General features: G+C 52.8%; 2 protein-coding genes and 1 non-coding gene across 9 annotated transcripts in view; all 3 read right to left on the minus strand.

Moving 5' to 3' along the window:
* POLB (DNA polymerase beta) overlaps window positions 1-513 on the minus strand; it is a 29,971-nt gene extending 29,458 nt beyond the window's left edge. The window contains exon 1 of the mRNA XM_006141658.3: window positions 254-513. Coding sequence (XP_006141720.1) covers window positions 254-314 — 61 coding nt within the window. The 5' untranslated portion in view covers window positions 315-513. The remainder of the gene's footprint in view (window positions 1-253) is intronic.
* Window positions 514-7,904: 7,391 nt separating this feature from the next.
* IKBKB (inhibitor of nuclear factor kappa B kinase subunit beta) overlaps window positions 7,905-27,768 on the minus strand; it is a 51,998-nt gene continuing 32,134 nt past the window's right edge. Inside the window, exons 7-21 of one of the 7 annotated variants that reach the window (XM_014592811.2) lie at window positions 27,360-27,484; window positions 24,230-24,337; window positions 22,852-22,981; window positions 22,320-22,514; window positions 21,624-21,738; window positions 20,453-20,576; window positions 19,749-19,876; window positions 19,507-19,568; window positions 17,965-18,074; window positions 16,648-16,697; window positions 16,450-16,549; window positions 16,093-16,240; window positions 12,766-12,893; window positions 10,167-10,257; window positions 7,905-8,803 (exon numbers count right to left, since the gene is read on the minus strand). In XM_014592811.2, the coding sequence (XP_014448297.1) occupies window positions 8,735-8,803; window positions 10,167-10,257; window positions 12,766-12,893; window positions 16,093-16,240; window positions 16,450-16,549; window positions 16,648-16,697; window positions 17,965-18,074; window positions 19,507-19,568; window positions 19,749-19,876; window positions 20,453-20,576; window positions 21,624-21,738; window positions 22,320-22,514; window positions 22,852-22,981; window positions 24,230-24,337; window positions 27,360-27,484 (1,683 nt within the window). In that variant the 3' untranslated portion in view covers window positions 7,905-8,734. The other 6 variants (XM_014592807.2, XM_006141661.3, XM_014592799.2 and 3 more) reach the window with 6 other exon arrangements.
* Window positions 26,650-26,787, minus strand: LOC114004564 (small Cajal body-specific RNA 11). Its single transcript, XR_003546689.1, has one exon.

Genomic DNA, 27,768 nt, shown 5'->3' on the forward strand with positions numbered 1-27,768 from the left:
GTCACAACAAGCGAAGTGAGTTTCTGGAAAGGGGAGGAGCAGCCGCTAGAGGTCGGGGACCTTCCGTCTCCCCACTGGACAGACCAAAGGCGGCCCAGGTGAGCGCCGCCGCCGGCGCCGAAGGAGGATCCCCCAGAAGACGGCCGGCTGTAAGGGGCCGACCTCGCCCACCGGGCGGCCGCGGCGGCGGAGAGGAAGGGAAGGCTGCGGGTGGAAGGAGGGGAAAGAAAGCCAGCGGGGCCGGCGAGCTAACCCGTGAGCATGTCGGTGATCCCCCCGTTGAGCGTCTCCTGCGGCGCCTTCCGTTTGCTCATGGTGGCCTGCACCTGAGAGCCCCAGCGTGGACAGAGCCAGGGACCGGCCCCCGCTCCTGCTGTAAGGAGGGACGGAGTCCTGGAGAGGCGCAAAGAGCACTTCAGCCCCAGCGCAGCCAGCGCGACCGGCTGAACAATGGCTCCCTGACAGGAGCGCGGCGCCGGCGCCGGCGCGTCCGCTGACGTCACGCGCCGAGTGGGGGCGGAGCCAGAGGGTACCCGCTCGGCCCGTGAGAAAAGGGCGTGGGGGGCCGCGCGGGGGGCATCGCCGGCCGCGGACACTCAGCCGGGCCTGGACTGGGGGGCTCGGGAGAACCGCTGTTTCCCAATTCCGCCCCTAGGGGTTCTTACGGGAATACCTGGGCTGTTAACCTCAGGTTGTGTTCGTTTTCCCGGTGTTTCTCTGCAGTCTTCTCTCTAGAAAAGGGAAAACAGGACTCCCATTTTGATTCTGAAATATACCAGGGGATTTCTAAATGATAATGGAAAATATCAGTTTCTTTTGGTGCAAAAACATTTATGAAATCCATGCGGGTTTTTTTTGTTTTCATAACACAGTTTCCATGAGTTTTCTGAAGACCCTGCATAAAATGGTTGTGTTGGAGTGGTGCATAGAGATGAGGAATGCATGACTGTTTTGTATGTCACAGAGGCACGCTAGTGTCATCTTCACTGTCACGCTTTCTGTAAGGTCAGAATTACTGTCTGCACTGCAGCGGAGCTCCATACTAAGGTGCTGCAGGAGCCTGGAATGTAGCATGCGGATACTTCCTGCTATCCGCATCTTCCCGCACACAGAATTTTTGTATCTGCCAACCGATGTCCAAACCTATTTTGTTTCTTTCCCCTGCCTTTAGTGGTAGAGGCCGAAGTGATGGAAAGACCACAAAAAGGAGGACGTGTTTGACCTAGATAATGAACAATTACACCATGATTTAGAGCTGAGATACTTACAGTCTGTTTAAGAAACAGAAATGTTACAGCAGAATTTTATAAGCGGAGCCCCTGAGTTCATACTGCAATTCCAGGCAATTGCTTTGTGGGTAAATACAATGAAAATCTTACTACAAAATGATATATAGTTGCTGTAGAAAAGTCTGGAAAATGTCTTCTAATACAGTCCTTTTTAAAGTCCCATTATTTTTTTTAACAATGGAATAATGCTTTAGATATAGTTTAATTAGCAAGATTGTGGTTTTTACCATGTCATGCACGTTTTTTTGTTTTGTTTTGTTTTGTTTTGTTTTGCCAGAGAGCATATGTGCTCACCTGAGACAGAGGAAGCTAGAAAGCATCCCCTGTTAGTTCATTGCCATCCCTTTGCCCCCATCTCTCCTCCTTTCAAGATTTTGGGCACACATGCACGCTGCCAAGAATGTTTCTCAAGCTGCTGGGTCCAAGGACTTGAACCACATGCTCAGCCATGCGGGATCTGGATGCCCTAACCACGAGGCCATGGGCTGGCCCCAGTGTATCATCTTCAGTGATGCTTTTTGACTATTTTTCATCTTTTGTAAATTTGTGATTAATATCCTTTGCTCATTATTCTACTGGATTGTCGGAAAAGTCATGTTTGCATAGAAAAACACAGAAAAATGTGTCATGACTTTTCCAACAACCCAATAATTGTAGTTCATTAATTTCTCAGATATTTTATACGTTACTGTTTACATGTGTTCCATGTTTTTAAATAAAGACTGAATATTTGTATTTTCTCAATTTACTCCTTCATCTAGGAACTTTATTCCTACACCTTAACATTTTGGTTCTCACCTTCATGTTGATACACTGATATATTTGATACATTTTGATATTTGACTCCTCCAGTCTCTCTGTTCACATTTTTCCTATCTACTCTCTTCTAGGCTGCTGCTTATTATTTTGTTCTGAAGAGTGAGAATTCCTCATTAAATGAAAACGTTTTTGTTCCCCTCTGAAATCTGAAAGTTTCAATGATTGTGGAATCATTTTTATGAGTATTAGGACAATCGTTTAAAAATCAGGGCCAGCAAATACAAGATAAATGATCTTTCTCTGTCCTTATCTTCTAAGACAAACCTGATCTGCTTATCCACTCTCTTCTGGAAATAATTTGCTTTCCACTGGCTGGGAAGGGAACACGTACGTTTTTCTTCTTCCTTGCTAGGCTACTCCTCAGGGGCTGTGCACGCCTGTGTGTGTGCGCGTGTGTGCGCATGTCCCCCCACCCCTACCCTTGTGGGAAATTGCCTCAGGTCCTGATCCTCTAACCAGCTTTTCCACCTAGTTCAGTTTTATCGTTTTTAAATGCCAACCTAGCTTGAAGAAACCAAACTTGTATTTCTAGTCCTGACCTTGTTGGGCTCCAGCCTCCCTCAAATGGCCTCCTGGGTACTCTCGCTGTCCACCCACAGAGTCTGGATTCTGACCCAGGTAGCTTCTCTTTAAGCTTTCCATCTCAATTAATGGCATCTTTACCCACCTGTCATCAGACCAAAACCCTAGAAATTCTTTTTTTTTTTTTTTTAAATTTCTTCCAAGAAAGACAGAAAGACAGTCACCCCAACAGGGTCCCCATGCTGGAATCCACTCCATCTCATCTGGCCAGGATCCCATGCACACACATACACATGAGTGCACAGGGTGTGTAAAGGGCCTGGGACATGATCTCGGGACCTTCCTGTATGGGTACTGTTGCATCACCACTGTGCCACCCCCTGGCCCTCCCAGGAATCAGTCGTTTTTTTTTTATAGAAATTTCTGCCATAAGGTGCATGTGCTCCATGGAGAGACAGAGACAGCGAGAAATCACTCCCTGGGGGGATGGCCACACCGCAATCCCTTCTCCATTCTCTTGGGATTTTGGGCATGCACACACATGTGCCTGGTATGAGTTTCAAGGATTTGAGCCAACAGACCATGCGGGAGTCCAGTGCCGTAACCATGACACCATCTGCTGGGCTCCCAGGAGTCATTCTTTTTTTTTTTTTCTTAAAAAAAAAAAAAAAAAAGGTTTTCGCCCTAGGGTGTATGCACTCCCTCTGCTGGCTGAGGTCTGTCCTGCTCCAATTCACGGAGATCTGACTATTGCCATAGCCTCTGCAGTGGACTTCCGCTCCTCCCCCTTGTGGGCAGTGCTCTCAACAGGACAACAGGGTCTTTTTATGATACCATCCAAACATACCACTCATCACTTAAACACCTTGTTGCACTTGCGCAGTCTAATTCCTTCCCACGGCCACAGGCACAACGCGACCGACCTCCCGCCTGCTCCGTTTCACTGCGTGAAACCTGGCTCTTTGGTTAGGACACACACGTCATTATTTAGCACACACATACCTCCACAGCGGTTCTCTCACTGAGGGCTCTGCCCGCTCCTCCTTCTGTCTCACCATTCCGTCTCCCAGGCACATTCTGGAACAGCACCCGGGAGCTCTATGCAGCCTGTGTTGTATTTTCTTCATAGCACTTAAAAACCAGGCCAGCAGGTGGCATGGAAGTTGAGATGCTGGAGCCCACATGGCCCACTGTGTGGTTTGAGGCCTGGATCCGGCAGCCTGAGAATCATGCCAGACGTGTGTGTGTGCACCCAACACTTTGAGAGAACACTGGAAAAGAGACTGCGGAGAGGCCATCCCCGCTGGGGGAGTGATGTCTCACTTTTCCTCTCTCTCTCTGTTTCTGGCGAGAACATGTGCCCTACAGCAAAAACTAAAAACAAAACCAAAAACAAGCAATTTGGAATTTTACACGTTTTTTGTCTATTACCTATTCTCTGCTTGCCCTTCCTGCCAAGGGGAACAATCAGCTCCGTGAAAGGAGGGACTTAATTTTTTAATTTTTAATTGCCAGAGTGTATGTGAACCCACCAAAGAGAGGCAGAGAGAATACTTTAAAAATATGAACTGTCAGGCGTGGTAGTTAAGGTGCTAGACTCCAACATGGCCAACCACGGTTCAAGTTCCAAACCTCGCGGGTTGCTGTCTCACTTTCCCTGTCTGTCTGTCTCTCTCTGGTGAGCACACTGTGTCCTATAGCAAATTTTTAAAAAAATAATAAATAAAATAATTCTAAAAACAATAAACTGTCAATCTCCCTTCCATCGAATTGAAGCAGATAATTTTGTTTCAATTTCTTAAAAGAAAAATGTTCTGAAACTAAAAGAACTGAAAGCCCAAGTCTCTTGTTTCAGGATCCCAAAAGCCTAAATCCTTCAAAGGGATAATGTTAGGAACTTGAGACAAGGTGTAATTGAGAGAGCTTCTCTGGGGTGAAAAAAACAACCTAAGGAACGGAGTGGAGGTAGGAGAGTCAGCCGCTCGGTTCGTCTATCGAACACCTATGGGTGCAGGCCCTACTCTGGGTGCTGTGCGCAGACTGAACAGACCAGGTCGTATGGGGTGGAGATTCGCCAGCGTCAGGAGGTGAGACGTGGAGCCGAGGTCACGGTGTCACAGGGCAGCCCCGGGAGGAGGGCGGGAGCTGGACGGCAGGAAGGCCTGTCTGACCCGGCTGCCCGTGAGCAAGGACATGCATGAAGAGGAAGAGAGCCATGAGCGCACCGAGGGGAGATGCCCGGGGAGAAGGAACAGCACGGGCAGACGCCAAGGCTGAAACTGGACATTCTACACAACTGGGACGGGCTGCATCACCCTAGAGCGCCCTTACACTAACCCTGCACACATCCACCCGTCCCTCTGACATTCATAACCCTCGGGAACCACCAGCTCTCCTGCATTCTCTCTCTAATACAGTCATTTTGAGAACATTTTATAAACAAAATTATATGTGATTTAAAATTTTTTTTTGCCAGAGGGCACGAGTTCACTAGAGACCCAGAGGGGGAGAGAGAGAGAAAGAAGGCGAGAAAGCTCCACCATGGGGCATGGTCATGCTGCAATTCCCTTCTCCCCCACCTCTTCCTCCTTTCAGGGTTTTGGGTGCCCATGAACACACATCTGGTGTGATCCTTAAGTCACCGCAAGGTTGGCCATGTGGGATCTAGCAGGCCACAGGCTGGCCCTATGTGATTTTATAAACTGATTTTCTTTTTTCATTCAGCATAAATATCATTGAGCTCCATTCAAGTTGTTGTATTAATAATATGCCCCTTTATTACAGAGTAATACTCTATCTAGGATTGGAGATCACTTTTTCAGGGGATTTAAAATTACAAATTCAATACCCTTAATAGTTATAGGGCTATTCAAATTGTTTCAGATTTGATGAGTTATGGTAACTTCTGCTTTTCAAAGAATTGGTCCGTTTCACCCAAGCTGTATTTGTGTGTGTAGACGTGTTCCCAGTGCTTCCTTATTATCCTTCTGATGTCTGCAGCATCATTCCTGAACGTGATATATTTCTGCCTTCCTGCCCTCCTTCCTTACTAGAGATTTTTTTCATTTTATTGATTGTATCCAAAAATTAGCTCATTATTTTATTGCCTATTGTCTTTTTCAATGTCACTGATTTTTGATTTCTTTCTTTCTTTGGCCAGATGGCACTTGCACTCCCTAGAGACAGACAGAGAGATAAAGAGGAAGAGAGAAGGACAAAGCAGTCCCCCAGTTGGGCATGGTCATGCCACATTCTCCATTTCTTCATCCTGTCAGGATTTGAGGCCATATATGCACAAGTGCCTGGCATGTTTTTAAAGCTGCCGGGTCCAGGGTTTCAACCACATGATTTGCCATGTGGAGTCCAGTTTCTTTAACCCCTCATTTGGCTTTTCTAGCACCCAATCTAGGATATACGAGATACAGAGAAAACCCGGGGCTTGTTATAGGTAGTGAAGTAGATGTGAGCAGGAGTTCCAGGACACCCATGAAAAGGCATCTGACACATCACCCATGGTTGTCAGGGGCTGCAGCCAGACGGGAGAAAGGATTATCTAACTTTATTGCTTAAACTGTCACTAGAGAATGTAACGTTTTTCCCCTCCTGCAGCAACACATGTACACACGGGCACTCTCCCAGCTGCTTGACCAGTATTTCACCTTCCACTGGTGGCGACACAATGATATGGGCAAAACTGCCCCTAGGCCCATGCTCACACCTTCAAAGTCCACACTTGAGAATCTGTATGACTTCCCCCTTCTGGGCACTTCAGTTCCCCTTACAAGGGAGAAGTGTGCAGGGGCAAGGAAAGTCCACAAAAGCAAACAACAGAGCTGGTTCCAGTGGCAAGCCTCCCCTGCTAAATATGTATAAACAAGGCCCTCGCAATAAAATAACACCTAGCCTGTTGGGAGTACAGTTGTCGCCTGGCAACCGGCCTGCCTGGTACACCTCCCAGGTGTACCATCCTATTAAATTCCTCTCTTTCATACTTTTCTTGTGGCTGTGGCTATACTTGCATGTTGGGATGGGGTCTCTAACCTTAGAGATGTGGGCCCAAGAACTGGGCATCCATCATAACACTCCCAGCTCCCTGCCCGGTAACAGGACCTCACTACAGCGTCAGTCCTCAGGTCCAAGGTCCTGCATGGCTTGCCTTAATACGTTTACAGTCTTTTTCTAATGGGTCATCGGAAAAGTCGTGATACATTTTTGCATAGAAAAATATAGAAGAAAATACATCAAGACTTTTCCGACAACCCAATATTTGTTTATATATGACACCCAAGGACTTTCACTGTACTTCCTGAGACAAGCGCATCTGCTCCTTCACCTGTCTGGAAGTAGAAGGCCCAATCCAGGGTTTCTACTTTTTCAATCAATTCGAATTTCCCAGCCATTAACGTTCTAAACCACCACTTTAGTTGTGTTGTTTCCTTGTTCAAAATTCTTCAGTAACTCCAACTGCCTGGAAGTCCAGGTCCAAGGCTCAGCTTCCATCCTCTCCCCAGTCTGACCCCATCCTCTCTCTTCTGGTCTTATTTAGGTCTCCAAAACCACACCTTGCCAAACTATTTCCTTGGGATGCTATGAAGTGTGATACACAGGGCAGGGGTCAAACGACATTAGTAAACAGTGCATTTATAGGAAACACTTTCAGATCCTTTACCAGTGCACAGTGTGAATCTCTGAGAAACCATCGAAGGTGAAAACAGTTCCTAGACTTACTTGACTGTGGAGTGGTTCATCCTATCTCCGTGGAAGTCTTTGAAACGCCTCTACTTCAGCTTTCATCTCCAAATTCCCCTGTTTGTGATCATCTGAATGCATTTTGCTCTCTTGGTTTTAGATAAAAGAAGTTTTGTGAAATGCTGAGGAAGCAGTCCCATTGCATTGTTTAGGTTCCAAGCACTATTCAATTTTATAGACTTCTCCATAGTGAGGGACCAACAGATGGCGTTATGGTCATGTCATTGGACTCCCACGTAGTTGACGGTGGTTTGAGTCCCAGACCCAGTGGCTTAAAACTCACACCAGGAGCATGTGCATGTGTGCCCAAAATTCCGCGAGGAGAATGGAAAGGACTGTGGCATGGCCATCCCACTCAGGGGTGACTTCTCACTTTCTGTCTCTCCAGCAAGTGCACACGCCCTATAGCAGAAATCTCTCTCTAAAAAAAAAAAAAAAATCTCCATATTGAAAACTTTTTCATACTATAAAAATGGATTCTGGAACCCAGTGTAAGTATTTGAGTCATTTTACAGGAAATAGAAATTATTTTAAAATAAATGGATTTAATAATACTGCCAGATGATGTGAAAGGCCACCACCACACGCCGAGTTTGAGCAGGGACGGAGGTGCGGGCACAGACAGCAGCCTGGGGGACAGACAGACTTTTCTCCTCTCCGTCTTCTAGGTGACAGCTGACTCCCAGGTATTCTCTGGGATCCAGAGAAGCCAGCTGCTCTCCCATCCTGGCTTTAGCGAGTCACTCTGTGGCCGAGAGTGAGGTGGGCTGGGGGAGCCTCAGCTTTCACTAGACCTTGTGGAAAGCTCACCAACCAAGGTAGTAGGGGAATAACATTGTAGCAGCAGTAGGACGAAAAGAGAAAGAGGATGGGGCCAGGCCACACTTATGATGGAAACGCCTGCTTCAGAGAAGTTGGATGCTCCAGCTGAAACGCTAGCTGAAAGGGGACACAGAACAGGCTGCTCCAGGCCTGAGGTCAGGCAGGGTCAGGAGAGGACAGGCTGGCACTCTGCAAGCCGGCCAGGCTTTGTCCTGAAGGACCCAGTCAGGTGCTGTCAGGTGCCCTGCGCTGCACGTCGTACTTGAAGAGCTTTCTTCGCAGCAGAGGAAGCAGTTGTCACTTCGTCCCTGAACACCGTGACCTGCGCCAGGGTTTACTGGGCCTCTGTAATGAAGAACTTCCAGTGTATACACAGGCACTGGCGCTGCCCACAGAGGGCCACACCCTCAGTCCTGGGTGCACATCACAGCTGCTGGGGAAGTGCGATCTCCGCGTGGGTGTCGGAGACGGGCAGGAGCCACCGTGGGTAAGCCGCAGGCCGGACGCCCCAGCTCAGACGGCCAGGCCCGGGGTCAGGAGGCCCGCTCCAGGCTGTTCTGCTCCTCCTCCTCCGTCTGCTGAAGCCAGCTCCAGTCCAGAGTCTGGAATCAACAGGCATGTTAAAAACACAGCAGCCGCCAAACACCGCGGCCTGTTTTTTCCTTTTCGGGAGGCAACCAGGGCCGTTGGAAGTCAATTTCGACCCTTTTATTAGTAACGTCCTGTTACTGCATGGTGCCCTTGAGCTAAACTGCATTTGCAAAACCACACAGGCTCTTTTCTTTGGTCTGCCTGGAGTCCTGCCATTCTGTGACTGCGGAGACAGAGCTCACAGCACTTATTTACGAGTCACCGTAGACAGGAGGGACCCGGGACAAATCTAAGCCAGGCATATCCAGCCTCACCAGGTGGATGGCGTGCTGAGGCCCACCCAAACCCCAAACCCCGCAGAGGTGCGAGCGAGAAATGAGGTGACCAAAACGCCCGGTACGGGGTGAGCCCAGCTAGATACGGAAAGACATACACTGGGGGAGGGCACATGGTTCTTCGGAGAACTTAGAGCACTGTGTATATGTAAGGGGCGGGGTTAGCAGGTGAGGTATTAGCAGGAAAAGCCCAGTTCGAGGTCTAAGGAATCTAACGGATTTAGAATCCTTTCAGCGGTCTGAGCTTTGTCTTAATGGACCTGCATCTTGGCTGGCGTTTCTGCAGGTCGGCTTCCCTATAACTAGCACAACCTACTGCTAAGCTCTGAGTCCCTGGGGCACAGGGTCAGCACTGGAGCCCAGCACAGCACCCAACACATGCAGGGCTCAGCAGCGGTCCCAAGGTTCAGATAGGGAAAGGTCTGGAAATACCGCCTCCCTGGTCAGGATGAAGTGCTATGAGCATTAAATAAGATAATGCACGCAACCTACTTGTAAGCACTCCACAAATGCTATTATAAGCAACAAAAAATACATACAATAAAATCTTAAAATATATATGCAGTCTTCAAAAAGTTCATAGACTATGTACTATGAAAAACCTGTGTGTGCATTTTACATTTTTGGGCACCCAAATAAGCTCATACTTTAATCCTTCCCTCCTTTTATTGGTTTTTGACATAGTGCTCATGAGCTTGTTGGAGAAAGAGAGACAATGAGATGGAAAGTGAGAAATCACCCCCCAGGGGAGATGGCCACACGGCAATGCCTTCTCCTCTGTTCTCCTCTTGGGATTTTGGGCACGCACACCTACCAGCGTGATTTTTAAGCTGTCAGATCCAGGAACTGAACTACAGTTGGCCATAAGGGAGTCTAGCATCTTAACCACCAAGCCACCTGCTGGTCCCTTAATTTCCTTTGTAATGAACTTTTTTGAAGTCCCCTTGGACTAGGATTGAGGGGAATGTCGAATTGCCTTTCCTTTTCTTCTGTGCTGGGGAAAGACAGGCCAGGGCAGTGGGGCTCACGGAGGCATTACCATGAAGCTCTGGTCCTGTGCTCTCACGGTGTCCTGCATGGCGTTTTCCAGCTGCGTGCAGAGCGTGTGCGCTTCAGCCACCAGTTCTTCGCTAGAGAAAAGGACCAGATGATTGGAAGTGATCCGTATTATTTTATTTTTGCTAAGACTGCTTTTTAAAAATATACTAAGAGCTTTTGATATAGCTTTTGAATAGTTTACCAAAGAAGTACCAGTTATTTTGACCTTAAAACACCGCATCACTGACTGGTGACTGTCCACCTGGTGAAGCACTTGTCAGAAGCCCAGCGCCAGTCACTGCTCACAGTGGGAGGGGCAAACATACCTCTGCTTAATAGAAAAGACAGAGGTAAGGAGCACGGTCTGGCTGGGTAGGCAGCTGGACGGAATTCTCTCCAAGCTTCCAAAACCTAAAGTCATTCCCCCTAGTCGGCTATTCTCCAATTTTCTAAATGGAGGGGAAAAAACAGACCAACCCTCGGGTTTCTATAGTTCCTCAAGATCTACTGAAAAGCAAATTGTGCAAACTGAATTCATCTCATCCCATCTCGTTCTTTTCCCGCCCTTTTCTCTAACGCATGTGTCCTGTCAGGACCGGGCCACGGTGAAAAGAGCGTAAGATACACGTGTGTCCTTTTCCAGCCTCAGCTCTGTGACCTGAAGAGTTAGCAAACACCCTGTGCTCCCGGGAGGATGCCTCTGTGGCTTTGCAGATCTAGGAAGGCGTACAGCAAAGTCCAGAAGATGTACCCAGATCTCCTCCCACCCACGAAACACCACGTGCTGACGGAAGAAACCCGGAGCCCGTTTCCACTATGCCCCATCCACAGGGCTGCTGGCTCGGCGAAAAGCTCAGTGGCAGCTCAGGAGGCCGAGGAGAGGCACAAGGCTTGGTTGTTACCTTCTAGAGGCTTCCGTGGGGTTGGGGAGATGATCCAGGGCCATATATGATTAAATATTAAAACAGGCTACCAACTCCTCAAGGGCAAGAACGGAGTTTTGAAAACAGCCATGGAGGTACATACATATTGTCTACCTGCCGTGGAGGTTGCCCCTTTGATGTGCACAGCTGAGGCACAGGACACAGCGCAGAAGGCCGTGGTAGGTGTGTACAGAAGGTCAGGGTGCGAGAGACGTGGAAAGCAGGGGCAGGTAGGGGTCTGCAGGTGGGAGGGCATGATGGCACAGATTCTCAGAAAGCATTGTTGAGCAGGGCAGCGGCTCACACCTGCATGTGCATCGGGTCAGCCAGGGCATGTCGGGCACAGACGGGGGCACACCCTGGCTGCTCATTCAGAAGGCTGGCTTCGCGGGACCTGGAGCCCCGTTTCTCGCAAGTGCCCAGATGGTGCTGCTGCTGGTTTGGGTGAGTCCCGAAGAACCAGGCTGGCAGGCAGTTTGGAAGGGACAGTGGATCAACCAGGAGGCCCGTGCATAGCCCAAAAACATTCGGACATGATTCCCCATCGTGGAGTGGGAAGGTACTAGTCAGCGACCAAGGATCAGCTTGGCCAGAGTGATATTGTGTGAGGAGTAACTTGCTTTGCGATGGCTTGGCAGCACTACCAGCTGGGAGCAGGAGGCAGGAAGTCTGGGCGGGCCGGGGCTGGGATTCCTGCTCACCACCTCCATCGCCACGCTAACCAAGAGGAGGGAGGGGAAGAGGTGGACAGGAGACCACGAGAGCAGAAACAGTGACGTGGTGCTCGTACACCCCCCGTGGATCTAAATTCACGTGTTAGATTTGGGTTGTGACAGGACTGAGAGCATGGGTGGGGCCTTTGACAGATTAGGCTCTGAGTCATCAGTGCGGCCCGGGACAGATTCCCAGGGTTTGTAACGAGCAGGAGCAGGACAGACACAGGGACACAGCCACGTGTGCTCTTTTCTGTCCTGCCATGAGCCACGAGCAAAGACTGACCAGGTGTGGCCCTGGACCTCCAAGCCACGAGCTGAATAAACCTCTTTTTTTTTTGAGAGAGATTTTTGCTATAGGGCGCATGTGCTCACTGGAAAGACAGAGGGACAGAAAGTGAGAAATCACTCCTCCAGGGGGGGATGACCACCCCCTCTTGGGATCTTGGGCACGCATGCACAGGTGCCTGGTGTGAGTTTAAGCCACTGGGTCCGGGACTCAAACCAGAGTCAGCTACATGGGAGTCCAGCGACATAACCATTACACCATCTGCTGGTCCCTTTACCTTTCTTCTTACCAGACTCAAGTATTTTCTGTTATTGTCAATGGAACAGACTAGGACACTCGGTAACTCAAAATGATGGTGGGGAGAGGGAGGAGGCCAGAGGCCCCCATGTGAAGAGCGCACGCCCTGAAGGGGACCCGTTTGGGAGGATGGAACAGTCACCGCCCATCTGTGGCAACCTGTCTCATCTGCACTTCCCAGGGTCTCACGAAGCGGTCGGTGCTCCGGCCCTCGGGCAGGGACACGAGCTCGTCAGCAGGTTACAAGGCACTGCAGGGAGAATCACTGGTGTCCCCGTAGGGCCTGACACACAGAACCAAGATAGAGGGGAGGCCTCTGTGCCCCATGACCTCCTGAGGCCCTGGAGTGTTACACCTGGCCCCGCGACCATGACTCACCTTTTCTGGGCTGACTCTGCTGAACTGTCGGAGGCCGTGGGAGGCTGAGACATCAGCTGACCAGAGTGGCTGAGGCGGGATGCAGTCACGCTGTCAGGGCTTCCGCTGACCGGACCACGGACCTTGCTCTGAAGGACAAAACCAGGAAGTCGTGGGGTGAGTGATAAACTGGGGTTTGCATTCACACTACAGTGTGTCCACACGAGACTGTGGTCATGAGAGCCCGTGACCATTTCCAGACACCTCCTGACAACTCCGACACGTCGCACTTCAGCTTCGGAGGGGCTCCTGCGCTGTGCACTCTGGGGAGAGGACTCGGGTAGGGGAGTGCGAGTGGCTATGCTCGCAGGCCTTGGTTCCTGGGCCTGATTTCTCAGCAAGTCCTCACCAACAAAGAAGAGGAGGGTGCTTTTGGTCTTTTCCAAGACTGAAACACACGGGAAGGTGACAAGGCTCCGTGTAAATCATGCATCTGCGGAATAGTTAGAAGAATGCAGAGAAGGTGGCTCTGGCAGCTTCAGCCACTCCACCGCAGGGCGACGTTGGACCACGGCCGCTGGCCCAGCCACCTGCACCTGCTCATGGTTGTGGCTGTGGACATTCACGACAGTATCTCCCCAGCACCTCGATCCCCTCTTCTGCTGAGCCTCTGGCCACCCCTCAGCTGCCTGCCTTGTATATTTCTATTTCTTACTATTTCTGAGAGAGTGAGAGAGACAGACAGACAGACAGACAGACAGAGAAGCACTCCAGGCAGTCTCGTCCCACTACAATCCCCTGCCGTCCAGCACCTCAAGATCCTGGGTACTCACATGTGTGTCCAGTGCTCTTTCAAGTTTCCCTAGGGATCCGAACCCCTCTGACCTCACAGGGCCCTTGTGTTCCTGCTGCCCCAGTGCCCAGGCCCTCATCTGCCTTGTGGTGTCCTCTCCTCCCCCCATTGCACCTGTAGCCATCCAGATCCTGCCTGGTCCCTCCCTGGTGGGCCCCTCTTGGCTCCCTGTCCTCCCTCCAGCTGAACATCTTGGTCTGGTCGGCACTTCCCCAGACGTCTGGGTGCCCCACCTTGCCCAGCTCACCTTTCTGCTGTGCCGTCCCTGCCAATCAGTACCCATGGAGACCCAGCTACTCCTGCCCTGGGCTCGCGATGTGGCAGACAGCAGACAACTCCTGCACAGCCCGGCCCCATCAGGGTCAGTGCCCTCCCTTGGACCCTCCACACTCCTGCACAGCCCATCCCCATCAGGGTAGACGCCGCCCCCGACCCTCCACACCCCTGCGCAGCCTGGTCCCATCAGGGTCAGTGCCTGCCCCCAGACCCTCCACACTCCTGGACAGCCTGGCCCCATCAGGGTCAGCACTCACCCCCGGAACCTCCACACCCCTGCACAGCCCAGCCCCATCAGGGTTGGTGCCTGCCCCCGACCCTCCACCGCTCTGTCCAGTGCACACCTCAGGGCTGACAGCTGCCCAAGGCTCAGAGCCATGCTCCAGCTCCATGCACAGCTGTGGCCAAGTGAGTCCCCCAAACCCCACGCGACCCCGTCTTCCCCATCTTATTGGCTCCTCCAACGTGAACAGAAGAGACGACTCCTGTGGTGTTTCTCTGTGCTCTGAAATCAAGTGTGGCCTGTGTAAGCCAGGCCTGGCCTCCCTCTCCAGGGACCCTGCTTACCCCGAGATTACCCCACACTCCTGCCGGCCTCCTGCCTCTGATAAAGGCATACCTCTGTCCTGGGGTGTCCACACCTGCACCCACCCGTCTAGCTCCTACTGCTTCCTCAGCTGGAAGTGCCCGCCACCAGCCCTGCCAAGACTGCGGCCAGGCCTCCTCCACTCCCACCACAGCCAAGATCCACCACAGAGCTATGGCACTTCCAGCCCCAGGCTGCTCTCACCCACACCCTGGCTGTGCCCCTCACCAGGTCGTGCGTCCCAGGGACAGGTGCCACGTCCTCCCCTTGGATCACGAGGGTCCTCCTCACAGCCAGGCACTGGTGAGGGCTGACCAACAGCAGATGGGGGCTCAGGGCACGCGAGGCTCCTCGACCATCCACTCCGGGCTCCTCGCTACCTCGTCATCGCTCCTGCTTCATTCCCTCCTCTCAGGAAAGCCCTCACTCAGGCCACGACCCTAGCTGTCCTCTGCTCTCAGAACCACACGAGTCCTGTTCCCTCTCCCGGCAATGCGTGTCCTGGTGCGCTGTCTCCTTTGCCCGGCCGGCGGACACGCTGTGGTCTCCGGGATCTCACACGCCATCCTGGTATCCCACCTGTACCGCCAACACTGACCTCTGCCCCTTCCCTGTGCTCTCAGGGCCACGGAGGACCCATCGCTCTCTCCGACCTCAACCCGCTGCAGCCTGTCACATGGGGGTCCTTCCACTTCCTTGACGTGGCGCCTGCCTGGCTCTTCTCTGTCCTTGGTGCTCGTTCTTGTTTTATACCGTCTCCGAGTGGCATGGTGGGGACTGTGGCTACATGAGGTGGCGTGTGCGGACACACGGGTTACAATGCCGCGGGGACCCAGACGCAGAGGACCATCCGCCAGGCCGAGCTGACACGCGTGCCAGCGGGTGAAGGGCTGACCCTAAGACAGGCATGTCCACGCATGTGCTGGCTCCTCGGTGGTCTCACTTGGAAAAAGGGTCTTCACTGAAGGAAGGTGAGAACACCCTGGACTACCAGGCTGGGACCCAATCCAATCACAAGTGTCCTTACAGAGACACCCAGGAGGGAGGCACGAGGTGAAGACAGACCGGGCGATGTGGCCACAAGACAAGGAGCACCAGGAGTCACCAGGAGCAGGAACGACAAGGAAACAGCCACCTAGAGCCTCTGGAGGGATGCGGGCCCGCTGTGGCCTCCGGGGCTCGGACAGCCTATGCTTCTGTTCTTTTAAGCCCCTCAGTTTATGGTTGTTTTTCATTTTAACTGCCAAAGGGCAAGCGTGTTCATTAGTGAGGGAGAGGAAGAAGCATTCCGCAGGGGTGTGGTCATGCAGCAGTCTCTCCTCCTCTCCATCCTGCTAGGAGTTGGGGTATGTGCACACACACGCCTGGCCGGCTTTTTAAGCTACTGGGACCAGGATTTGAACCTGTGGTCAGCTGGGTGGGATCTGGCTCCCTTAACCATCAGGCCCTGTGGTCACTTACTATAGCAGCCACAGGGCACTGACACACGAATACATAAAAACCACCACAAAGCCGTTCCCGACTGCCCCTGCCTGACACTCTCCTCCCTGCTCACGTGGGAACACGGAGCAGCAGCTGTGGGGTCTCCCTGGTGGGCTGGCGCCAGGCCCAGGACGCCCCAGGACTCACTCACACAAGCGATCTTTAGGAGGTTCCAGAGCTCCTTCTGCCGCTTCTCCTGTAGCCGGACAACCGTCTTCTCGTCCTCGTTCATCAGACTCACCACCTCCTCTACCTTGGGCAACAGCTCCAGCGCCTTCTGCTTGCAAACCACAGTCTTACTGCGAAGAGTGAAAACGAAAGCCCTGATGGCCTTGGGGCCGGAGGAGGCAGAACGTCGCCCCGGCACACGAGGACGCCGTCAGCAGCTGAGAGAAAGTCTGCCGAGGAGGTGAGCAGAGCAGGGCAGGGTGGAGCAGAGCGAGGCACGGCCGCACGCAGCTGGGCAGCGTCTCCATGTTCCACCCCAGATCCGACTGCAGCCTGATACCTGAGCTGCGTGTAAATCACACGCACTTTCTTCTCAAAGCTCTGAATGGCCTGAAGCAGCAGCCGCACCATTTCCTGACTGTCACCATCGATTCGCTGGTCTGGAGAGGGGAAGGGAAGCACGTTGTTCTAGGAAGAGCGAAATCAGCACTTGGCTCCCGAGCTGCCGGGCCCACAGCAGGCGGAAGCCGCCACTCACCTCTGGGCTTCTCCCTCAGTCTCCTGTACAGCTCCCTGGCCTGCTCCTCCCTGAAACACACGAAGCACATTCGGTCTACACTCGGGCCCCTGAGCTCCCCAGATCTGCAGCTGTGGTCTGCTCATTCCTGTCAGCGGAATTACTGATTTCTAGAAACGAGGCAGCCTATATACGTCTTTCTTGATTGGAGACGACTTCTGGTGCCATAACAGGTGGTACCTTCAGTAAGTGAGTGATCGAGTCCCCTGTTATCAAAGCTCAAACACCTGCGAGGTTTAGTGAGAAGAAACGCTTAGGAAAGGACCCTCCACTCCGTCCTTCCGAATCCCTCCTCTGCTGGCTTCAGCAATCATGACCCCAGGTGCGGTCACTGGACCTGAGCTAGGGAACACGGGTCCCCTGGGAATTTGAGCCCAAAGGGGGACAGCAACTGCTGTCCCTTTTCCTCCCCAACAGAGGTGAGGTGGACTGACATTCTCAAAAAGACTTTCATCTGAAAACTACAGGAAAACAAAGGGTTAAGTAATTAGAACAGGGTCTAAACAGAGGCAGTGGTGCAACAGTACCACAACTGGACCCACATGGGAGGGTCACGGGTTCATGTCCCAGGCCCTCCCTGAACGTTGATGGGCCCACGTGCCATGGTCCAGGCTGGCTGAGTCTGCATGAGGAGCAGCTGTGAAGACAATAATTAGAGAACATACAGAACTAAAGCCAAGTTTCTGATGTTCAGATTTCCCTTCCTAAGAGTCCCACTAAAGCATCTGGAAAGGCTGAGCTCGGGAGAGTCGCCACCAACCACGCCAGCTCGCCTGGCTCCTGCCTGCACGCTGCGGCCACAGGTCACTTCCTCTGGCAAGGACCGGCCTGCCCGGACACCCCACCCTTCGTGGAGCCAGTGCCAGACCCTGCTAAGGATGCACATGGACAATGCCCAGGTCTGTACTCCTGAGACCTGCCGGGCCCTCCGTCTCTGAGCCAAGCCTGGCTTGGGGCGGGTTGGGTCACCTCGCACTCCACGCAGGGTGAGGGCTTGCACCTCACGGCCTTTGCAGTTCACAAACAACTTCCCGAGAGCTTTATCTAAACTGGCTCGCACCACCTTGTCATGTGACTTGATAAGTTCAGAAACCAAGGCTCCCAGCGAGGGCGCTGTGGCACGGCCATCTCCGGCACACGCTGAGCTGGCTCACCAGGAGCAGAGCCTACAGGAGAACAGTCTTATGGGGCTCCTGCAGACGGTCCTAACACGTGCACCTCGGAGCGGGGTGGGGTCGTGCGTGCCGGGGACAGAGCAGGGCCCTGGTCGGTACTCACAGGTCGTCCAGCGTCCCGCCCTGCTTCCGACCCATCGGGCTCCGCTGCAAGTCCACGATGTCTGTCTGCAGCGCCATCATCCGCTCCACCAGGTGCTTCACCTCGTTCTCCTGATGAAAGAGCTGTGCTGACGTCAACTGGTGTGAGGACAGCACCTGAGGTGCGAGGCCTGCCGGGCGGGCGGGGGACACCTGCGAACCCAGGGAAGGCCCTCGACTGACCAGCTCGGGGGACATGGACGTGGACTTGGGGGCTGGGCCTCCTGGGTGTGGATCTTGGGCTGACCTCTCTCTCTCGGGTTGTTGGAAAAGTCATGACGCAATTTTGCACAGAAATCCAAAATACTTGTGTGACCCTTGGGAAAGTGACCTACCCCGGAGCTATAGGCTTTCTCTTCTATAAAATAAGCTTTCATTTATTTATTTTATTTATTAAATTTTTTTGGAGAGGTTTTTGCTATAGGGCACGTGCACTCACCAGAAAGAGAGAGAGAGAGATGGAGAGAGACAGAAAGCGAGAAATCACCCCCCCAGAGGGGATGGCCACGCCACAATCCCTTCTCCTCCATTCTCCTCTCGGGATCTTGGGCACGCATGCACACGCGCCCAGCATGAGTTTTAAGCCACCAGGTCCGGGATTTGAACCATAGTTGACTACACGGGATCCAGTGACATAGCCATTACGTCAACTGCTGGTCCCCAAATAAGCTTTTAATGGGGCTGAATAGGAAAGGACGCACCTGGCATGAAGCAGATGCCCGTGCATCCCGTTTCCCTTCTCTTAGCGTGTCCCTCCTGAGACCCTCCCACCGGAGGGGGCCTGGGCTCCCTTGTTCCAGGTTATGTGTATGAGCGCCAAGATGGGGGAGCTCTTGCCCCGCTCTACAGGTAAATAAGGTGCTGTCCACATAACAGCCACCCTCGAGCACCCACAGGCCCCGCCAGCACCGATTCACAAGAACAACATCCAGGCACAGAGGGATGGCCCTTGCCAAGTGCGGGGGAATGGCAGAAGAGTGTGGAGCGAGCCTGGGGCCGGGGTTCTCAGCTGGGGTGAGGTCCATGGTGTCACGTTTACTCCCGTGCCTTTCTAACACCCACTTCTCAGTAGCATCTGATGACGCTGTCCTGAGATTCTCTGATGACGGTGTCCTGAGAGTCTCTGCCTAGGCCTTTCATTTCCCATGGATATAGTGTCTCCACCAGGCGCCACTCTGAGAGGATGGTGTGACCACTCTTGCAGGGCCCTTCCTAACAGGAAGAGATCTAGGCTTCTCCCCAGGAGCGTTCGACACGCTGCTCCCTGTTTAAAACTGGAGCTTCTCTGTCCAGCTGTGCAGTTCAAATCTGGCCATGGCTGGGCTCCCTTTACTGGCCACTCCGCTGGCCTCTTTCTGGCAAGTGTAAGATCAAAGGGCATGGCAAGGAAACCTTCATTTCTGCTATGGAAGACTGACCCGGGGTTTGATGAGATAGTGAAAAATGGCACACGTTGGAAAACTCCCCCCTCGGTCAGTACAGAATCCTAAGCCGAGTCTCCTACCCGCCCACAGAGCTCCACGGCCTGCTCCATCTCCCTCCAGGCCAGCAGCAGCTTATCTGAGGCTGCGGGGAAAAAAAGGAGGGAAGAAAGATCGTGAGAAACAGAACACTACAAATCCAAAACAAGCCATTCATTTACAAGGGGACAAAAGAAACTTTAGAAAGAGAAACCAAAAAAGAACTGGTCTCTATTAAACTTGTTGCAAGGCGTACACTCACTGATCCCAAACTCAGTCTGCTCACTGTACTTCTCCAGGTCGATCTGGATGCTGGTTTTAAAGAAATCCAACTTGGCCTTGAGCTGCTGAGACATGGAAGCCATGGAGTTCTTCATCTTGGAGAGGCAGCTATTATTCCGGAGGAGATTCATCCTGCAGGGACCACAGGAAATAGAACCTTGGAGCATCTCTGCATCCAAATACCACTTCCTGTACAATAACAAAATCCCCACAAACGCCGAGGGAGATCCTGCTGTAATTACTATTATTATAGTAGCCATTTATAACCTGAGCGGTTTCCCAGCCCTCAGCAGTGTGTGAGGTTCTGCACCGACATCAGGATCGGGCAGGGAACTGCTCGAAGGAGCAGCCCACAGCAGTCAGAACCAGCCAGAACCTGGGCATGAGTCGGGGCGTTCTCTGCCTAACAGCCAGGGGTTCTGCTGACCCACCTGGCAACAAGCTTCCAGGTTTCAAACGGCCCCGCCTGGCCAGCCCAAGCGCAGCCCTGCACTGCGGCTCTATGTGTGGGCGGCACGCACCCAGCAGGCCTCCAAGGCCTCCTTTGGACCAGCCCCTGCCCAGCCCCTGCCTGCCCGGCCAGACCAGTGTCTCCCTCTTGTCTCACATCACAGTTGTTTCTGGGTCCCTGCCTCAGCCACCTTCCAAGGGCCAAAGCCACCAAGCAATTTTAATCCCATTAAGTCAAAGACAGGCCTGGCACAGTACATGGCAGCCCGCTGTCCCTGCTGCAGCCGGTTACAGTCCTCCTTCAGGGTCTGGATGCTGTGCCAGACCTGGCCCCACACCTTCCTCAGCTGGAAGAAAGGCAGATTCCTCTTGGGCTCTTGAACTAGGAAGAGAGACACGGGCCACCGTCAGAGAACTCCCTACGATGAACCACGTCCTGCCTGGCAACGCCCCGGCACATACACACTTGTTCACATTATGTAACTTCTCCCCCATTACGCTTGCTGGGTGTTATGCCTGGTTCCTGGCTCGTGCGTTTTCTTGCACCCCACTGAAACATATGCACGGACAGCTACTGATTTAACTCGAAGAAACACTGAGCCACGTGTACACAGGCACAACCTGCGTGGTCGGAAAAGTCATGATGCATTTTTGCATAGAAAAACACAGGAAAAGTCATGACTTCCCTGACAATCCAGTAAGATTGTATGAAGTTCTCTGAAAGTGCGGCTTCGGGGAGCTGGATGGTGGTGTACCAGTAAAATGAGACACTCCACAGCGCTGACTCACAGGGGCAGGTTCCAAGTTGGTGTCTGGAGCCCTCCCTGAGTGTGCCCAGGACCTGAAGCTAGCTGAAGCTGGTGTAGACCATGGCACTAAGCCCCATCGGGTGTGCGGTCTCTGTCTCTCTCAATCATGGGAGAAATAAACTTAAAAAAAAAAGAAAGGAAGGCCGTCTCTATGTACCAATAAGGGAAAATTTCCCAGTAGATGTCAAGTGAGAGAGGCAGGGACAGAACGGTCCACGTGGTCTGGGGGTACCAATGTGGGGGAAACTGCCGGAAGGTGCCCCAGGGTGTGACAGCAGCAATTTTCCTGGGAGGAGAAGTTGCTGGCTGTGGGTTGGGAGAGAAGGAGGCTTATTTTTCACCGGATATTCATTCTCCGGGACTTTTACTTGTTTGGGGTCATATATACACATGAAATCTCACAATGTAGGTGGGGCTAGAAAAGTGGGCGGTGCTCCCTGCCCTGTCGAAGTTCTGTCTGGGAGGGGGAAAGCACTGCCGGCCTCTCCACAGCGAGTCCCCCAAGTCCCCCGAGTTCCCCGTAAGGAAGACCACCCTGAGGCCGCTGGCTCCCCTGCCCTGGGTCTGCCCTCCCACCCTGTCCCGTGTCATAAATGGTCACTTAAAAACGGCGTTCTTACGGACACAGCTGACACTCTCAGGCTGGGGCCGCGGGGAGATCTGCGTCTCATAGGTGATTTTACTGTTGTCGAAGAGAAAAACGAGATCCATGTCCAGTGAGCGGCCCTCATTTAGCTGCAAAGGGACAAGAACAAAACGGGATCTCGTGGCTACCAGAGATCTCGTGGCCACGCTGCCACCAAGAGCGTCTTCGGCTGCCAACACGCAAGGGCGTCGGCCATTTCTCCACGACTCACTCTCGTTTCTCCCAACTTATCTGAACGCACACCATATTTACCACGGCTGACGTTCCGTTTTACTCCTGATTGTCCTTCCCATACAGTTTCAAGGTCACTGCAAGCGTCCCTACATGGGCTGGTCCCTCTCTATCTCCACGTGGGATTCCAAGCTCCCCTGGACAGGGCCCTGCTCACATGGCTGTGGCTGCCAGACGCCTCACATGCGTCAGGACACAGAGGTCGTCGTAAATACGTCAGAAGTATTATTTTGGCAACGAGGCCCAAGGAAAGTCACTGTGGCAGGCTGGAGTCCACATGCCAAGCACGGAGTGACTCTGTCTCCTACGGGGCCACAGCAGGTACAGCCACAGTGTGGCTGACACACGGCTCGACGGACCGGAGTGGAGCCTGGAAGTGTGAGTGGTTTCCAGCGGCTACGTCGGGAGGGCAGGGTTGTCTGCAGGAAGCCCTGCTCACCTTGCCGTCGGAGAGGCACTCAGTGGCTGGCTTGTGGGGGGTCAGCGCCAGGCCTGCCTCCTGCAGCAGCTCCTGGTCCTCCTCTGGGATCCCCGTGTCCTGCTGGATCCTGGCCTTCAAGCTCTGCAGGGTCTCCTCCTCTGTCACGGGGTAGGTGTGAATGGTGCCTGTGACCATGTTCAAGATATGAACCAGCTGCAACACAACCCGGACGTTACTGGAGAAGGCCGGCCCCTACGGAGATGCCCTTCTGTGGCCAGAAGCCCCTGCTGCCCCGACAGCTCCAGGAAGGGGGTTGGGTGCCCTGTGGCACACCCGGCCTTTAGGGCTCATGCTTGTTCATAGCTATGACCGTATAGCCAATGTCAACCAGCGTAGCTGTCTTGTCCTCTTACTCGGGTACAGAGAGTCACGGCAGCCCCAGTCTCCCCACTGGTCAGCAGCCCGGCCTGGTCTGTCCTGTGCATTTCCGTCTGGTGAGAACTGCTGGGTCCCATGGGGGATCCTCGCTGTGCCTTGGCTCTATGCTCACCTTGAGGTTCAAGATGTCATCCAGGGCCTTGAAGCAGCCGTTGGGGCCATATGTGGGGTCTGTGCCCCGCTGCCGGGGGTGCCACATGAGCATCAGCTGTAGCCACTTCTCCAGCCGCTGTGCCAGCACGCTGAGAAGAGAGCAGGGTGTGGGCAGCGGCTCGGCCAAGCCCTGGGCTGCCCTTAGGCACCAAAGTGCAGGCGCAAACCTTGCATGGGTTTCGCTGCTACGCACATGAGGGTGGTGGGGCGGCCAGTGCGTGGCCACTGAAAATGGAAACAGATTCATCCGAGAGAAAAAGCATCACCAGTTTCATTATTCATCGGTCCTCTCCCTTGACCTGCTATGACAGCCCCCAAGCCAGGACCCTCCCGACCCAGGGGCCAGCGATCGTCTCCGACTAGCTGCATGAGGATGACCCGCGCAGCCTCACAGTGGACCACAGGCTCGCCCGGCCCCCCCGAGAGCCTCCACACGATCCAGAACTCGAGCTGCAGGCCTGCTACCCCGCCCCTATGGAAGTGTTCGGTGGTTTTGTGAAGTTCAAACTCCCTCCATGGCACCCTGGCCTGCCTCCTGGACACACTCGAGTCCTGCCTGAGGCCGACAGAGGTACTCACTGCCTCCCCTGCTCGCTCTGACCCCGCACCCCAGCCCTCCTTCCTCTTCATCTGTCTTCTTCCTGCACAGCTTTCTCAACCCTTCCGAGAAGTTCCAGCTCATCCAGAGGTACCCCACACAGCTCCAGTCCATATGATGTCCCTCTGCCCCTCCTCGGAGCACTCGGGCCTGTCGCCCGTGCAGTTCCATCCCGCAGTTCGCTGGGGTGGGCTGCCTGATTCTGATACTGCTACCTAGCTACACCCCGGCCCTAGGGCAGAGCGTAACGCCAGGCAAACCTCAAGGACTCATGCTGACGACACTGCACTAGGCGAGAGGAGGGGTGCACACGGAAACGAGCTCTAATTCCCTGCCCTGAAAAGCTGACCCTGTGCCATCCTCGTCCCGCTGGCGGCTATTAAGGGTGACGAGAGGTACAGACAACTTTCTCGGGAATTTAGAAAAGGGCAACTCCTACCCTCCTGCGAGGGTATAAGGGATGGGAGTCTACCCTAAGTTTGAGGTCAAGATGGGTTATGTCAAGTTCTTAGTCACAGGACGATACTGCAAAGTTAACAGATCCCATCTCCGACTTGAACAGAGAACTTCAAAAAGTTTATGGAAAATGTATATCTGGAAAAAATAATGCATGGATTTCAAAATGTTCATACCAAAATAAACTTGTATTTTAATCCCGTTTTTCTACACGCTCTCTGAAGTGCCCCTGTAATTCTAAACGGGAAGAAAAGTAGGAGCAGGGTCTGAGGCTGCGTCATACCTGTTCAGGTTATGGGGGTAGGGCAGGGAGCTGGAAAACTTCACGGCACCGTTCAGGTCTTCGCTGACGACAATGTCCATCTCGCTCTTCTGCCGGACTTTCGAGTGCCTGCAAGGGGGCAGCTGGTCACGCCGGTCCCCTCACCACGCAATGGTGAGGGCCACTCGATAGCTGCAGCGTCACCTGGCAACTGCACAGGAGACAGACCTCAGAGCGACCTCTGACCTTCTGGAATAAAATTCAGTATTCTGACCGGAGTTTCCGTGAGCGCTGAAGCACAGGGCTGGCCCCATTGGTGAGGAGCAAGCACTGTGCATAGGGGGCCGGGCCCCACATGGCCAACTGCAGCTCAAATTCCAGCCCTGGTGGTTTGAAAAACACGCCAGGCGTGTGTATGTGTGTGCATGCCCCAAATCCCGGGAGGGTGGGAAAGTGGAGGAGGAGAGATGGTGGAATGATCAAACTGAGGGAACAAGCCTTATGGCAATAAAAACAAAACAAAACAAAAACGTTGTGAATAGGAAATTATAAAAAGGATATACCAAATGCTTCTTGCGTTTTTAAACAAAGTAGCTTTATAATAGAAGTACAACACCCAAACTAAATTTGTCCCGAGATTATCATATAGCTCCCATCTGAGATGAGATAGTGAAATTGTGTTCAAGGCGCCAAAGGTCTTACAAAGCAGACGAGGCCCCCCTGTGGTGGCTCAGACAGGAGGGTGCCATCATGCAATGGCTGAGGTCACATGGGAGGCCTGGTTCAGTTCCTGGCCCAGCCTAAATGGGCCAGGGGAGGTGGCACACCCCTGTTGTCCCAGCTAACAGGCTGGCTGTGGCAGGAGTGTGATGAGACGTGGTGTCAAAATACCTCCCCCTACTACTTGCTCTCTCCCATAAAAAATAAAAGAAAAAGGAAAAAGGAAACAGAAAAGGGAGGCTGTTCTTACAAACTAGTTCACAAAACAGCTTCTTTCGGGTTTCAGAGTCTACTAGAAGGGGGCCAGCTGCCTTCTGGCACTGGTGAGGGAAGTTCTAAGAAGTTTCTGCAGACGGCAGACTTCCTATGAACGGCTGAGCCATTCGGATTCATGATCAGATACCACTTGTTTGGGGCCAGCAGGTGGCGTAGTGCGGAAGGGGCTGGACTCCCACAGGGCCAGCTGAGGTAGAAGTCCCAGATCCAATGCCTGGAAACTTACAGGGGGGCACGTGTGTGCTCTGTCTCTTTCTGGTGAGCACATGCGCCCCATGGCAAAAAACTTAAAAAAGAAAAAAGTTGTTTTGTTGTTGTTGTTGTTGCTTTTTTTTTGAGAGAGATTTTCGCTATAGGGCGCGTGCACTCGCCAGACAGACAGACAGACAGAGAGACAGAAAGAGAGAAATCACCCCCCAGGGGGGATGGTCACGCCGCAATCCCTTCTCCTCCATTCTCCTCTCGGGATCTTGGGCATGCACGCACACGCGCCCGGCGTGAGTTTTAAGCCACCAGGTCCGGGACGCGAACCGCGGTCGACTACGTGGGAGTCCAGCGACATAGCCATTACGGTAACTGCTGGTTCCCGAAAAAAGTTTTATTTACAGTTGAGATATAATAATTGCACATAGTAATGATGAGTTTTTTGTTTGTTTGTTTGTTTTTTTGGAGAGGTTTTTGCTATAGGGCGCGTGCACTCACCAGAAAGACAGAGAGACAGAGACAGAAAGCAAGAAATCACCCCCCAGGGAGGATGGCCACACCACAATCCCTTCTCCTCCATTCTCTTCTCGGGATCTTGGGCACGCACACGTGTCTGGCATGAGTTTAAGCCACCGGGTCCAGGACTTGAACCACAGTCGACTACATAGGAGTTCAGCGACATAGCCATTACGCAAACTACTGGTCCCTAAGGATGAGTTTTTATACAGACTACAAACAATGCTTTTTTTAAAAAAGGTTTTTGCCATAGGGTATGTGCACTTGCAGGAGAGAGACAGTGAGAAGAAAAGTGAGAAATCACCCCCTGGAGGAGATGACCATGTCATGATCCCTTTTCCTCCATTCTCCTCCTGGGATTTGGAGCATGCACATACATGTTCCCAGTGTGATTTTCAAGCCACCAGGTGTGGGACTCAAACCGTGGTCAGCCATGTAGGAGTCGAGCGCCTAAACCACCACGCCGCTAGCTGGCCCTGAACAATGCATTATTTTCATAATGATAAAAGAAAAAGTTAGAGGGCCAGTGGTGGCATAGTGGTTAAGGCGGGTAGATCTCACATGGCTGACTGAGTAGTTTGAGTCCCAGACCTGGTAGCATGTTGAAAAACACGCCAGGTGCATGAGTGCGTGCTGAAAACCCAGAGAGGAGAATGGAGGAAAAGAGTTTGTGGCGAGGCCATCCCCCCGGGAGCGATTTCTTTCTTTCTTTTCATTTTTTTCAAACTGTCCTGTCATGCCTTTAAGAGTTGGCCCTATTCTTAGTACAACCCTCCTAAACTAAGAGGGGTACTGCTGTGCGCCCCGACAGGCTACCCTGCTAAGACAGCAGAGTGGAGCGGAAAAAGCACCGGCCAGGATGAGCCAGGGGCGATCTCACTCTCCCCTCGCTCTCTCTCGCTCTCCTTCTTGTTCTTCGTCCTACAGCAACACTAAAAATAAATAAAAGTTAGAGAATACAAAGTAATTTTTATAACCTCAACTGTATCTTTGACTTTTTATTTAAATTAGCAAACCTTTTGTGGTAACTTATTAGACTCGCACTGTAAGCTGCTTTCTTTTGCTTTTAAATGAACATCTACATTCAGGGGTAGTCAAATTTGTCAACCAATTTTCACGTAAATAGTAAGTATCTCCTCACGTTCGCCATGTGTACAGACCCTGTCTTCTGTTTACCGATGCCGGCATGTTCAGGGTCAGTGCCACGTTTACACAACTCTGCACACACTTGCCCGGGTGGAACCAGAGCAACGGCCTCCTGTGGAGTTACACTGAAGGAGGTAACGTAACGCCTGCTCTATTTCCCTGGGTTTGGGAGCTGCGCTGCCCACATCCTGGGTCCTGGCAGGCCTTCTTCTCAAAGGAGACACGACAGACCTCAGGCACATGCTGGGGGTCAGGTGGACAGAGCTGAAGGAAGAGGGCCCCCACTCACCATTGCACAGGCTGCCAGTTGGGGAGGAAAGGCCGGAAGCCCGTGATGCACTCGAAGGCCAAGGTGCCGAAGCTCCAGTAGTCCACAGTCACCGTGTACTTCTGCTGCTCCAGCAGTTCTGGGGCCTGACGACACGGGGGCACATGCCTGAGCAGCTGGTGCAGGAAGGGCCAGACCCCGGGGCTGACCTACAGGCGCGCTGGCGCACATTTCAGGCCTGCACCCCTTTTCATCTTCTCCCCTCTGAAAACAGGGTGACGGCACTGCAGCACTCACTGACAGCCTCGGTGCAGGGCCCAGGCAAGGCGCTGAGCAGGGACGGGGAGATGGCCTGCACGCAGCCAAGGGGGACAGTGGCAGGCTGTACACACGGTGCCCAAGGCCCACGCTGAAGGCCGGCCAGACCTCC

The sequence above is a fragment of the Tupaia chinensis genome, unplaced genomic scaffold, assembly GCF_000334495.1.
Source record: "Tupaia chinensis unplaced genomic scaffold, TupChi_1.0 Scaffold000061_1, whole genome shotgun sequence".
Taxonomy (NCBI): Eukaryota; Metazoa; Chordata; class Mammalia; order Scandentia; family Tupaiidae; genus Tupaia; species Tupaia belangeri.